Source organism: Abramis brama, assembly GCF_963993115.1.
Source record: "Abramis brama genome assembly, chromosome: 4".
Lineage (NCBI taxonomy): Eukaryota > Metazoa > Chordata > Actinopteri > Cypriniformes > Leuciscidae > Abramis > Abramis brama.
Window position 1 is genome coordinate 13,457,450 of NC_139966.1, and position 14,967 is coordinate 13,472,416.

At 38.3% G+C, this 14,967-nt stretch overlaps 2 protein-coding genes and 1 long non-coding RNA gene across 3 annotated transcripts; all 3 read right to left on the reverse strand.

Moving 5' to 3' along the window:
- Nucleotides 1-1,138: 1,138 nt before the first annotated feature.
- Nucleotides 1,139-4,625, reverse strand: LOC311081698 (uncharacterized protein). The gene is made up of 6 exons (XM_084112326.1): nucleotides 4,587-4,625; nucleotides 3,723-3,855; nucleotides 3,464-3,584; nucleotides 3,288-3,364; nucleotides 2,256-2,369; nucleotides 1,139-1,412 (listed from the first exon to the last, which is right to left on the reverse strand). Exons 1-5 carry the CDS (start codon nucleotides 4,619-4,621, stop codon nucleotides 2,259-2,261), a joined length of 477 nt encoding a protein of 158 aa, XP_083968452.1. The 5' UTR covers nucleotides 4,622-4,625; the 3' UTR covers nucleotides 1,139-1,412; nucleotides 2,256-2,258.
- A 1,504-nt stretch (nucleotides 4,626-6,129) lies between these two features.
- Nucleotides 6,130-7,388, reverse strand: LOC311081713. Its single transcript, XR_014605985.1, has 3 exons — nucleotides 6,826-7,388; nucleotides 6,701-6,741; nucleotides 6,130-6,601 (listed from the first exon to the last, which is right to left on the reverse strand). It is a non-coding gene; the product is annotated as an uncharacterized lncRNA (long non-coding RNA).
- Nucleotides 7,389-8,620: 1,232 nt separating this feature from the next.
- On the reverse strand, nucleotides 8,621-13,693 carry LOC311081402 (uncharacterized protein; the record flags this gene model as incomplete). The annotated part of the gene is made up of 7 exons (XM_084111942.1): nucleotides 13,566-13,693; nucleotides 13,143-13,347; nucleotides 12,929-13,033; nucleotides 12,371-12,561; nucleotides 10,871-11,012; nucleotides 9,634-9,752; nucleotides 8,621-8,668 (listed from the first exon to the last, which is right to left on the reverse strand). Exons 2-7 carry the CDS (start codon nucleotides 13,267-13,269, stop codon nucleotides 8,621-8,623), a joined length of 732 nt encoding a protein of 243 aa, XP_083968068.1. The 5' UTR covers nucleotides 13,270-13,347; nucleotides 13,566-13,693.
- Nucleotides 13,694-14,967: the final 1,274 nt, after the last annotated feature.

Here is a 14,967-nt window from a genome sequence, read left to right on the forward strand (position 1 = left end):
TTTCACTGTATGTAATCACACATTTATGCCAAAATTCCTAATACTCAAAGTAGTCGCTTTGTCAAGGCGTTATTGTTAAAGATTAATTTTTTCAATACTTTCATCCCTTAAAACTCATCTTTGATCCCCAAAATGACATAACTAAACTTTTTTCCTTGGAAAAAATATGTCTTCATGCCTTATATTAAATAGCTTGAATGTAACTCGAAACCCTCGACTCATTTAGTATACGTGGTTCTATGAATATGCAAATGAGCCCCGCCTCCACTCACTCACTCAGCTCAGAGATCCACTGGTTGACGATCACACGTTGATCTGATTGGTTACAAGGTAGTTTGTGACGTCAGAAACACCAGCGATTTCAAAGCGTGTTTTTGAGACTGTCTTTGGTTCACTGCAGTTTTAAGGAGAAAATACTCAGCAATGGTGTTGACATGAATTTACACATGCTTTGTCTTAAAGCATATTAAAAACACCACAGACATATAAACAAAATTAAAAGCTTGACTTTTAGGCAGTTACTGCACATTTATTGAACTATTTTAAAAGACTGAAATAAGAGCACCAATGTACACAAGCAATACTGTTTATCAGTCACATTCATTTAAAATTGTAAATTCAACAGGTATGAAATATGATCAGTAAGAGAAAAGCACTGTAAATGAGAAGATGTGCACTGGACTGCAGTAGGTTAGTGGGGAAATAATTGTGTTTTTTAATCAGAATGCACATTTGGAAGGGAAATATATTTATAGGTGTGGCAAACAAGCGAATCTGTCCCACAACATTGTTTACTTTCACTTTCATTTTAGCGTGATTCTGGGTGGAGTGTGTGTCAATTAACGACGGAAGGAAGTTGTATTTAAAGGGAGTGTGTCGTACCTGAATCAGAAGCGTCATCCGTTTGTTTGCACATGAGGTTTGCCAGTATGAGTGATGGTTTATACCGCGGTAAAGTTGGTTTTATATTGGACATTCGTTTGACATTCGGAAGGTTAAACTAAAGTTTGTCTCAGCAAATAGTTTTTTTCTAGTTTGTTGTAAAATAGGCCAATCTGGGTTTTAAAAAAATATGCAAATTCATGGAGAATTTAAAGCAATTTAATAATGAGAAGAACTCATTGTGTGCAAGAGCAGTTAAGGAAATGCATATTTTACTAATCTCTATTATGCAGAAGTTGAAAAACGTTTTCAATATAAATTCAGTTCAAAATGACCAAACAGCATAATTTGTCACACAGTAGCCATTCTTTTATTTAAAACAAAATAATTACAACATTTAGTCCAAATCAAATTCTCTGTTTTCTCACAGACAGCCCAAAAAAGTAGACATATGCATGAAAGAATATCTTCTCGGAGCACAAAATCAAATTGATGTCTGTTCACACACTTCATAATATCCTTCAGCTTTTCTAAATAAAAAAAAAAAGAAAATGCTTGTTAAAACAAGACCTTATGCATTCATGAATTTAAATCAATGTCAAAATGCAGTAAGATGAACTATAACAATCTATACATGTTGTAGATGTAGCATGAATTCTTTATATACGGGTCATTGACGAATAAGGTTTTTAAAAGTGTACAAAAATAGAATGGAGATATAACTATATTTGAAACCATTTTTTTAGTTTACCTAGGTGTTAACAATAAGATTGTGTGGTTTGTACAATCAATTAACACTGTTTTTTGTCATTTTTTACAAGATGGAAAAAATGTCACCAAAAAAGTCATTCGGTTTAACCACTGATTTGAAAGTTAAAAACTGATTTGACATTGATGTTGAGATAGTATATAGTGTGTACCACAGAAGAAATATTACATAAAATTATCACTGATCTCATAAATGTAATCATTTATTGGACTACTCTAAACACTCCAACATATTCAAGTAAAACCTTGCACAGGGAAAGGAGAAAAGGGGAAATGTAAAAAAAAGAGCCTTATCTGCTTTATATTTGTATTATTGTAGTTCCTTTAGTTATTAAAAACAATATTATTCCATTTAAATATTTACTATATCGGTTTTACCGAATGACCTTTTGACACTTCAAAATCTTTAAAATATCTTTATATGTAGTAAAATATAATTAAAACTTTTTGGATTCAGTGAAAGAGATCAAGTTGTACTACCTTACATACTTTGGATGTTATATATTTGTTTTTTTATTATTATTAAGGCCTTTGGACAAAAAAAAGACCTGTCACGTCATTGACCCATATAAAATTACTAAGTGCGCTTCTTTCACGTCAATTACCTTTTAAATGTTGCACAACTCACAGAACCGTGGTGAATCCATGCCAGAGGTCTGTGTAGCATTGAATCCCACGCATGAACTGTGAAACCACCGAGCACATTTTTCACACTGAACCTGCAGGAGAATGAAAGATGGTGAACATATTATCCAAGTTATGATCATATTTATTGGCAGTGTTGGCTTTGTGCAATTTACCATGTCAGCACAATGGGTCAGGATATCATATCATTAGCACATCTAAATAACATTTGTATGCTAAACAAAATGGACAAAAAGCATTTCTCTTATTTAACTATAAGCTACTATGTGTGTGATAGCATTTAAGGCTAATTATTCACCATTGTCCATTTATAACCAAATGACTCTCTTCCCTACAGCACAGTAGGAACATTTCAGGCAGAAATGTATATGCCTTTCACGCGCCTCTGATGGACAGAAAAACTGTGTGCTCTTTTTAGTTGTTAATGAAGCACATATTTTAGCCAAAAAATGTCACTTCCTATATTCAGTTTAGAAGGATTATCCCACATGCTGCTGCATATGAGTCATGGTTTAGGTCTATTCTAATTCAACAAATAAGACATCAACAATTAGTAAGCAGAAAAATACAGGAAAATTAAAGCTGCAAACAGCGATGAAAGGGCCCTCACACCCGTGCCACCGCCACCTGGTGGCTTTAGGAAGACCGAGCACGGTGGGCAGTGTGCATTTAAGTAGGTAAATATAGGAGGAGTATGCCAAAGTCAGTTACAAAAATGTCCTTTATTATGGTGATAATAGCAGGTTTTATCACTCAGCTAAGTGTTACTGGCATGTTTAGTAAGTTTCTAGAATGTTTAGCACACAATTTAGTATGTGAGTCCTGTTGCCAGTAGGTGGCGCTATGACTATAACTGAATATGAGCATGGTCATTTGTTCAGGACAGAACTCTTATCAAACGTGACACGTTTGGGGCAGATTGAACATTGTTTGCCTGAGTTACAGCAACTCCAAGAGGGTCCTCACACCATCAGTGCTCGGGCCCTAATTACCCAGTCTATGATGTCTGTGCTTGTCCTTTGAGGGAGGTCTTTCAATGCACAGATGGAACAGTAGTCCTCTTTTGATTCTAAAATGGATAGTTGGAAATAATTTAACAGTGTTAACAGTTTAACAGAAATTTTCTTGCCCATTACACAAAAATGTTTCACAGTTTGGAGCAACTAACCTGATGCAAGGAAAATGTCCACTGCCATTTTCTTTCTTAGCTGTTCGATATTGTCTCTTGATGGATCAATGTCAAATCTTTTAGGAAGATCAGGAAACTGTTTTACAGTTTCTTTTGCCATCTTAAAAAAAAAAAAAAAATTATATATATATATATAAGCAGAACACTTCTAGAACGCTTTTTAGAAGTCAATTATCCAAAGTGACCCAAATTATTTAATTGGAATTTTGAAAGCTTAATCTTAATCTTAAACAGATACCTGCAAGACAAACACTCCACAGCTTGTTGCATCATCTTGGACAGTGTGCGATATGTGTCCAAGCTTCCACTGAATGTTATCAATGTCCCATCCCTCCTTTCCCAGCTGGTTCAGGCGCATCCTGAAATACTGCCTATGTTTGACCACAGTTTTCCAAAGTGTCCAAAATAAAATGAAAATTAGTGCAAAGTGAAGACTAAAAAAAAATACTGTTCAATGTTATTTTTTAGAATTATTTTTCTTTATTAATTTTTATAATAATTTCGTAATGTATTTTGTGAAGTTAGAGTATGTTGTTCATGTGTGCTGAGGAGAGAGCTTGGGAAGTTATATATTTTGCTTAGAGGTAGCTATGTGTGCAATGCAATGTTCACTGAGCAGAGATGTTCCAATGATGATGATACATTAAATGTGTACATGTTAAAGGAATTTTTCAACTGATGCAAATGTACCATTTGTTTACCACTAATGCATACACAGAGGGATAGTGGATTGTACCATGTGTTAGCATGATACATTCCATTTTAAGCATAAGCAACATGTTTTGCTACCTTACAAGTCGCTCTGTGATAAGCTCAATCTTACTGTACCACTGCAGAGAAATATAGAGACCCATAAGAAACACCCATAAGCCATTTACAGCTGGCATGATGGGGTGAGAGAATAGAGAAATTGGGAATAGAGATATCTGGAATGAAGACCTCCTCTCATTAAAAATAATAAATAGACATCTCTTGGCAAAATATCTGGTGTAGCTTCCGTGATTCAACAAACATGATTTTCAAATCTACAAAAGCATTTCATAATAACATGTGGGTGTGTTCACATGAGTGCTGGAAATGCTGGAAAAAACAAAGGTTTTACCTGAATTTTTCAGATGCAGCTGTAAGGATCTTCATGTCGGGTTCATCAGTTGCAGGATCCACAATAAAAATTGTATTTGAAGGAACATGAAGATACTAAAAAAACACAAATAGTCAATAAAGAATAACATTGTACACTGTAAAAAATTATCGTAATTTTAACGGTAAAAGACTGTAAAAATGCTACAGTGAAAAACTTAATTGGTTAACAGAAAGTTTCCGTACTATATACGGTAAATAACTGTGATAGATCTAATGGTACATTTAATGTAATTTTACTGTAAAATACCGTTAAATTGACAGTTTTTGACAAGTACACCTGGCTGCAGCCTGCAGATTGGGGCGGGGCTGCACGTGCTGCGTCTAAAACGCATGCGCCATATCGCGCTGACAGCGCATGCGTCGTATTTGCGTTAAGTGGTGACGTCATGCGTCTTAAAAACGCATGCGCAAATTTGAAATACTACTTTAATAAAATGACAAAGTATTAAAACAACACACGTACACACTCACGTACACGTACACACTCACGTACACGTACACACTCACGTACACGTACGTACACACACGTACGTACATGTACAACACGTACGTACACTCACTCACACGTACGTACACTCACGTACGTACACACACGTACACACACGTACGTACACACACGTACGTACATGTACAACACGTACGTACACTCACGTACGTACACACTAACGTACGTACACACACACGTACGTACACTCACGTACGTACACACACGTACGTACATGTACAACACGTACGTACACTCACGTACGTACACACTAACGTACGTACACACACACGTACGTACACTCACACACACGTACGTACACACATGTACGTATACTCACACACACGTACGTACACACACGTACTCACACACACGTACGTACACTCACACACACGTACGTACACTTACATACGTACTCACACACACGTACGTACACTCACACACACGTACGTACACTTACGTACGTACACTCACACACGTACGTACACTCACGTACGTACACTCACACACGTACGTACACTCACGTACGTACACTCACTCACGTACGTACACTCACTCACGTACGTACACTCACGTACGTACACTCACGTACGTACCCTCACACACGTACGTACACTCACGTACGTACACACACACACACGTACACTCACACACGTACGTACACTCACGTACGTACACACACACGTACACTCACACACGTACGTACACTCACGTACGTACGTACACTCGCACACGTACATACACTCGCACACGTACGTACACTCGCACGTACGTACACTCGCACGTACGTACACTCGCACGCACGTACACTCGCACACACACTCGCACGCACACCCGCACGCACGCACACTCGCACGTACACTCGCACGTACACTCGCACGCACACTCGCACACACACACACTCGCACGCACACTCGCACATACACTCGCACGCACGTACACTCGCACGCACACTCGCACGCACACTCGCACATACACTCGCACGCACGTACACTCACACGCAATCTACTCAGCCTGAAATTCCCCTCCATCATTAAAAAAACAGTCAACCGAGCAATAGCCCTCAACCTCCTTCTCAGAATAAAAACCCAGCAGGACTCCCGTTCGGCCATCACCCACATACCCAGGTGGGCAGTCCTTGAATACTTCAGTGCAGTTCAAGCACAGAGTCAGCGAGTAGGGCACCCGGAACTCTTGCCTATATTATCTGGAAAATGCACTCCAGTTCACAACACCTATTTTAGATAAAATACAGAACAAACAATATTGAATAGGCAGACAGGCAGACAGACTTTCTCAAGTACCTTTTACAGTACTCACAGATTTAAAGAACTTACTGTCCAACCATGCAAAGTGGGCCTCTTCCCTGAATTTGGGCTTACTGACGACGTCTCTGAAAACCTTGCATGTCAGTGAAAGTCTCCAGAAAGTACATCGCCATCGTCTGTGACGACTCCCATCAGGATGCGCCAGAGGACGTCAGGTGGCATCTGTCCAAAGTAGCCAACAGTCAGTCCAAAATGTAACTTTACATACGACTTATTAAAAAGGGTAACTGATAGATTGACAGGAGTTTATACTGCGCTTACCTTGGTCAAACAATCAACAGGCAGGGGGGTTTCCATCACCTCTAAATTGGAGATTAAGAACAAGAGTAGCATCATTTTCATATCCCTGTTATTTAGTGTTCAAGATTTAAAGTGGGAACCAATACCTGCTCTCTCTACTCTCCTCTTTTTTCAGAGTTGCTTTCTTTCAGCGTCTAACCTTCAAATGTTTAAAATATAAAGTCTCATAAAGACAGTTAGTTCTTAATGACATCCCCAGGACCATAATTGAAATCCACTTGTTTAGATTGATAAATGTAATGAATTTATCATCAATCTATAGTTAAAAACACTTATTTACTTTAAACTGCTAAATTTAAGCATTTGGTAATTGAAGCTTCAATGAACAGTACGTATAGTGTGACAGCACAGCAACAATTAGAGTGCAAGTTCAAAATGTGGATTAAAAAAAAGGAAGAAAAACACACTTCAAGGGGAAATTCTCCAAAAGCAGCAGACACCACCACCTCCTGATGCAAGGCATGTCAGGCTAAGTTAAAAATAAATACTCAGTTAGTTTACTTTTAATAATATCGGGGGTTTCCATTGCATATTTCACTTACCTCTGTAAAATCAAAGGCCCCTGCTGTCACAAAGCTCAGTGAATACTGAAATGGTAAACATTACAAATAAATTTGCTCAGATACATATACTGGATAAACACCTAGTAAGCAACACATCATCTTTATAAACTTACCATCGGGACAAAGACACCACAGCTGTTGCTTTGATGTTGTTGTGGAAGGCCCTGTTAATGTTGCCATGCACAGAGTCAATCCACCTTGAAAAAATAAAACAATTTCCAATGCTTTTACAGTTATTTATTCAAATGAATATTGGTGCCGTAATATCGTCGACACAGTATTCATGCCAAGGCCCAGGAGACATGATTTGTGCAATGTTTCTGTGATGACAAAGACAAAACAGTTACTGCACTGCATCAAACAAAACAAGAGAACTGAAATGTGAGGCAGAACCAGAACTTGCCATGAGTATTATAAGATCATTTTCATTGACACTTTACAAAAAAATTGATCTGTAAAATAATTAGATCCTAAGTTAGATGAACAAGTCACATAAAACCGTACATGTGCTAATGGCCACAATTTTATTCAAATGTGGTTAGGAACGACCACAATCTTATCAAAATGTGGTTAGGAACGACCACAATCTTATCAAAATGTGGTTAAGAACGACCACAATCTTATCAAAATGTGGTTAGGAACGACCACAATCTCTGAACTCTGAACAGTGCACTAAAAAACCTGTTGATGAGCATGTATTCATCCTTATTGAATGTTTTGCCGTGCAGAGGATCAAGGAAAAAAATGTCATGCCCTCCAGGCTTCATAATCTGTTGATATGTCACAATATATACACCGAAAGACAATTGCAGTTTATATATCATATAGTATCTAAAAATTATGCAGACATAAGTTATCCCAGGTAAACACTACAGATTCAGAATGACTTACACAAACCATCCAATGTCCTGGTATCCATGTTGGGAAGATAAACCAGTCGATGTTTTCATCCAGCTTGAAAACAAATAATATCGGTCATCACTGAAATTTTGAAACTGTGACTGGGTTTCATATTAAACAGGACTGACTATAATACATATGTCACGGATACATCAGCGTCAGCGCCAGCTCTCTACACTCCGCCCACCCGATCAGCATCCCCGGAATACTAATCACCTGCACCTGTCTTCACCACCTGTCATCAATCTCCTGCCACTTCCCGCACTCCTTATATTCACCTCCAGTTCCCTCAGTCCCTTGTCAGGTCTCGTTGAAACCTACTCAACATTCTGACTCTCTCATGCAAACTCAAATACGCTACTTACCTTCTTCAGCTACTTACCTGCCGTCAGCCTGTTCTCCGGATCCTCCGTCTGCTTCAGCTATCCCGCTCCCGATCGTCAAACCTCATCCAGTCATCTACTACCTGAAACAGATAAGAGACTTTGTCAGATCCACCGCATCCATAAACTCTGCTAGAATATTTCACTACTCATCAAACTCACCTGCCGTGACTGTGCTTTGTCAATAAAAATCCTTGCAACTTACCTGTCTGTTCTGTGCTGATTTGTGACAACATACAGGCAGGTGTAGAAGTTGCTCTTCAAGAGTCCTGTTTGGCCATGTTTCAATTTGATGTGAACTGGCCGCAAAAACATTCACATTCTGTTTGGAAAATTGAACATACTTTAATTTAACCTAGGACAAAATTGAGAATTTAAAATACACATCTGGGAGTATTAACATTCTGGCCACTGTAAGCACATTTACAAAAGTATGTATATTTCAGATAAGGGGCTGCTTAAATGTATAGGTCACCAATAAATAAAAATGTATGTACATACTTCCATTGTATTGTAAAAAAATATATATGGTTAGACAATGTGGACCAGCAACTCTTTGGTTAACAGTCGTCATCATCTTTTGTGTTCAACAGAAGAAATAAACTCAAATGATGACAATTTTCATTTTTGGGTAAACTATCCCTTTAAGCAGCTGAAGTAAATTGAGCACAAAATATTATTTTGACTATTTATGTGACTATTTCACCTGTGATTTTGCTATGGTCTCTACTCTACCACTTTCAGGCAACAGTTGAGAATCTGCGTTTAAATAAAATATAGAAACTCAATATAAACAACTTTAACCATTAATTGCTATATTCAAATGTAATGTCTTTGATCTGTGTACCGTTCCCTCAACGCCTCTTTCCAGTCCCAGGCAGCACAGGTCTGATCGGTTTAGCGTTGTGTTGTATACAGTTGCCAATAGCTCATCTTTGCACTTTCTGACATCCAAAGCATTGTTTAGCTAACATTCAGATAGAAATACATAAATGCTCAGGCTGATGAACAGTATTTTGTAAAGATAAAATCCCTGAAATTCACTTACCAACTGCTGTTGCATCTCATTTGGCATGGTCCCCCAAAATGCTTTGCTTGATTTAACAATGTTCAGGCTTGTTACCACAGGACTTGAACAAAGTTTAGGGTCACACTGCGACTGGACAGCTGTACATAAGTAAAAAATATTTTAAAAATTAAATAAAAAATTCACTTAAAATGTAAGCAAATCTTCAATGAGTTAAAGAACCTCAACCTGTATGCATTTCCTTCTCATTCAGAGTTGTTTTCAAAGCTTGGGTTGTCTTTGGATAATTTGGTCCCACATTTGGTTCCGGTTCTGCTCCTACTCATGTGTTATAAAGATATAGTTAGTACAATTAATATAATGGAATGACCTATTCACATGCAGCACATTAATAGAATATTTATACATTACCAAGTATGACCTTCCCATTGGAGTCTAATTGCAAATTAGGACTGCCACTGAACAATTTCTTGAATTGTTCAGTCTTCTTCCTGTTCCGTGTGAGATTCCGATGGTGAAGGATGTTTCGAGCAAGAAAAATGTGTGCAGAAGGTCTTAGCATATTCATGAAGTAATTGTTTCTCTTTACTTCAGAAAACAGCTGCTCTGCACACTGACTATTGATCCTTTCCAGCCAGCTCTGGTACAAGACCAATAGTGCGCAGCACATCTCTCTTGTCTTTACTATTGCTTTGGTGGAAAACGTCACACAGGCAATAGTGCTCTGAAGACCCTGTCAATGTGTGGCAGTCAGGATCCATAGTTTTCTTCTTGTGAGCCAGCCAGGGAAGATGAACCTTTAGCTTTCCCTCTTTTGCTTTTTGTATGTTTTCAGAGGAGGGGTCTTGTACTCTGCCCTCAAAGGGATGGAAAGGTGGGTGAAGTGGTTTGCGCTTATTTGTGTGTGCCACCAATCCTCTAGTCTAAGGTAATCATAAATTGTGATATTTGGAAAGTGTTTCCAAGACAAGAGAAGGTCTGCAAAGTCACGGGGACTCTCTGCTCTCAAGTTAAATTTAATGGAGTACACAATACCACAAGGACACATTATTACACCCAGGCCACCTAAAAGCATACAAAACAATTGAATGAAAACTACATTTTCTGAAAGATCAGGGGAACCATTTCAATAACACATGAATAGATATAGGTACGAGTAATTGCTGTTTTAGGCAGTTTGTCATATCATATTTCATTAATGTTTATTTTGTAGTACTGTATTGTTAACTTCATTGAGTAACAAAAAAACATCACTCACCAGAAGCACCCCACACCTGTTCAAACACCTTGTTGTAAGTCACTCTGTTTGACATTTTATTGCGAAGCCTGAGAATGAGATCCATTTTGGATCCAACATCATCGACCCCACACTGTCGACATAGCTTTTTCAAATCGCAAATCTGATCAAATATGCAAATTTGTGAGTAGGTTCAGCAAAAATAAATTACTATAAAATTATAATATTTATGAAGAGACCCTATTCACCTTATTTTCGAACGCGGAAGTAAACATGGGTCCAGTATCCGGTTTTTGTGCGGCACTTCCGTTTCCTCGCTTCCCTGGGCTAACTAACGATATCAATCGCAAAGGATTATGCAGAATTGACAGAAAAATGTTACACGTAACGTAACAGATGAATACAACAAAGATCTAAAGCCCCGCCTCACCCAGTGCGGGTACCGGACCTGGTTGAAAACACTCATGCATCTAGCTGGCAGACTGCCAACTTCGCCGGCGCCTTCAGCACCGCCCTAAACACGGTCGAGCCAGCGCTGGACTAATATATGGAGGATAAGTAGATGGCTATAAATTATTGTAAATCATACAAAATAAACGCCATGATCATGCCATTATGACTAGATTTTATACAGGGGTTACTATGATTTTGTTTCTCCTTAGAGTTTTTTATTGAGACTTCATAGCCCAGCCACTTTTCTGGTATCGGGTGGTCTTCTGTAGGTCTTGTGTTCACGAAATGAAAAGAACAAACATACGGTCGTTTCGGTGGTTTCTTCAAATGTAAAGCTTTTAACCACAGGCGAAGGGTGCGGTAAAGTAGGTTTTATGTTGGACATTCGTTAGACATTCGCCAAGCAAATTAAGGGACTGTCTCAAAACTGCACACACACACACACACACACAAATAAGCATTCCAAGGTGCGAAACATAAGTGCAGATATAAATGCAATTAAAAAATATTATTTTGATTTTCTAATATCGCACCTGTCAATACAGAACGAAATATTATGTAGCCTATTTTGCGTCAATACTGCCGACGTTGTCTTTGCTGCTATATTTATGTTTAACATATAGGCCTTCCACAACTCTCTCCCCATATGTCGAATATATCACCAATGAGGCTTATCATATGTCACCAGGCAGCAGCAGCGCCGCGTCAGACACGTTTCTGGTGTGCAGAGACATAGAAAACGTCACGCAACAGAAACGCCAAGTAAATCTTTCTTTTGTACCAGTTATTATGACAACCTCTAACTGCACAAACAATCCTGGTCTTCCTTGAAGCCATAACGATGAGTTAGTTGTTATGAATACTTGTTTGATTAACCGCTACGGTGAGCTCGCCAGTGACCGGAAGTGCCTGACCGGAAGTCTCGCACAAAATACCGTCAACTGGCTGCGTCCGTATTTCCGTTAAAAATAAGGTGAATACATACCACTGTGCTATGCAGCCAACAGTGTAATAATAGCTTAATGTGGTAAACCAAAACCCTTCTGAACAATTTAAACAACTATTTACCTTGAGGTGGAGCAGCTCATCACCAAGTCTTTCCTCAGTAAAAGGCACATCAATGTCACTCCCATCATTTGAGGATTTAACCTTTGCACTCTCCGTGTTTAATACCATGGCTGATTCCCTTGTTTTTGGACCTATCCATGGGGACCAGTTGTGGTAACTAGGTGAAACAGTAAATGGGTTTTCTTTGCCACCTTGAGGAGAAAAATACAGCTATTTATTGAAACACGCTAACCATACGAAATGAGACTAGCAATGCATGATATTGAAAAAAAAAATGAAATTGCAATATTTTGTTTTTCTGTATATAATATAATATATATTATTTTTGCTTCTCCAGTAAATGCATCCTCATGTGAGATCTTTTGTATATTTGGGACTTTTGGAAATTTGGAAAATTGTTGCATATATTACATTTTTAACATGGAAATAATAAATTAACAATTTAAATAATTTTATTAAATTAATTAAATCACACATTAAATCACACTAAGCCATATCACAATATCAATCACAATATCATGCAGCCTATGTGAGAGACAAATAAAAAACAAAACTTACTTGGGTAAAACCCTTTGCTTATCATGTCCATTGCCACTGTATCCCAAAATTCTTCTATGTTAACATGACCATCATAGGTCGCAGGTGGAGACTGAATTTCACTCACTGTGATATAAAGAAACTTAATTCAAAGCCAAATATGTGAATTATTAATTTAAACCGAAACATAAAAAACTATGATAGGAACAAATGCAACTACAATAACTTTACTTACCTGGGATGCTGAACACTCCTTTTTTATGAAGGTCCATAATCACCGTAGATGGATTGTATCCACAGGACACACAGGAGTAAATGTAGTCCAGATCACATAAGGCTTCAAAGTGAAGATACGCCTGCATGATTAGGTCACCTTTGGGCAAGGACTCTCCCTCTGTGGCTTCAATTGTCTGCACAACCCTACCTACAGCTGTGTGATTCTGGAAGGACGACAGAAAGAAGGAGGGGAAATGGTTAAAATAAAATAAAAATAAGAGCCCTCAACTTATAAAAGAGGTTCTAGTCATTTAAAGCCCAAGCAAGTATCAAATGTATGTCTTATCCGAGTCATTAACAATAATAATACTACAAGTGTTTAAAGTTAAAGAGTCCTGCTAGTCACAAGTAAAATAGCAGGTATTATTTTCTAATATTGTACCTGTAGAGAATTTCGCAAAACCACACACAAATGCAACGAGAGGATTACATTATCGTTGAAATTGTGCAAACCGTCACTCCATTCTTGGTATCTGTATGTGAGGTTGCATTTATGGCACAGCTTGTAGTAAGTAGATACACCTGAGAAAACAAAGATTATTTACTGACAAATAAATATCTATCAAAGCAACAACATACTTTTTTTTTTTATCAAAGCAATATGAATTGAACAAATGTCATACCCTGAATCACTCCATTGAATGTAACAATCTTCGCCCGGCAAGTTATCATCATTGGCTCTCTCAAAACTCCCTTGCATATTTTGCATTCAACTTCCTCAGGCACAAGATGTTTTGGGAAATTATTAAAAGCCTTTCCATGTTTTGACTTTTGTATAATGGTTTGTGGAATTTCCACTATTTTCCAGCAAATATTTCATCATCCTTTTAATAGTAGTAGAGTTGGGGGGATATGAAAGATCTTGACAGCAGGCATCATCATTACATGTATGAGCAGTGTTGAAAACCTCCTCTGAACTCTTGATCCTCTTGAAGAGTTGTGGCATCATCTGGAAAAGATGCCACTTTGCTGTAGCCTTGTGAATGCATGATTGGCGAGGTCAGGCACAAGGACAATGCCAGTTATTTTTCTTTTTATCATAAGCCACCATGACTCTTCCCATCCTGCTGTAATAGGACACTGTTGGTTCAAATACAGAAATGAAATGCTTTGTTGATGGACCTCCAACAGTGACATGAAAAGACAAAGGTGTCTCTGCAGTATTTTCCTCTTGCTGCAACTTTAAAAGCTGGGCTTTCCTTGCCTCACCAAACCACTTCTGCTGCACCAGCTGAGAGAGACTGTTTTCTGTCAGTGCATCATTGAGGTTGGCAACTTGTTTACAAAAAGACAGTGATTTGACATGGCAACACTCAAAAGGCAGTATCCCAGTGTTATGGGCAAACTCTGGATTCAAAATACACTGGTCAAGTTCACATGCTGAGCGATAGTTTGGGCCCCAAGTATTTTTTATTACATGTATGGGTGTTGCTTGACCATGAAAAGCCTTTTCAACGGCAAATATGCCAAAAAATTCATCAATGCACTCAGATTGAAAGTGCCTCTCAGGAGTAATTGCATTTTCCTTCTCAGTGTGTTGCCTTCTAATGTGAGTTTGTAGATTTTTGGCAAGCAAGGTCAAATCACATTGGCTGCAAGTTACAGGCTGTTGGACAGAGGAGGAAGACTGAGGTTGAGGTTGAGGCTGCTGGACAGAGGAGGAAGACTGAGGTTGAGGTTGAGGCTGCTGGACAGAGGAGGAAGACTGAGGTTGAGGTTGAGGCTGCTGGACAGAGGAGGAAGACTGAGGTTGAGGTTGAGGCTGCTGGACAGAGGAGGAAGAC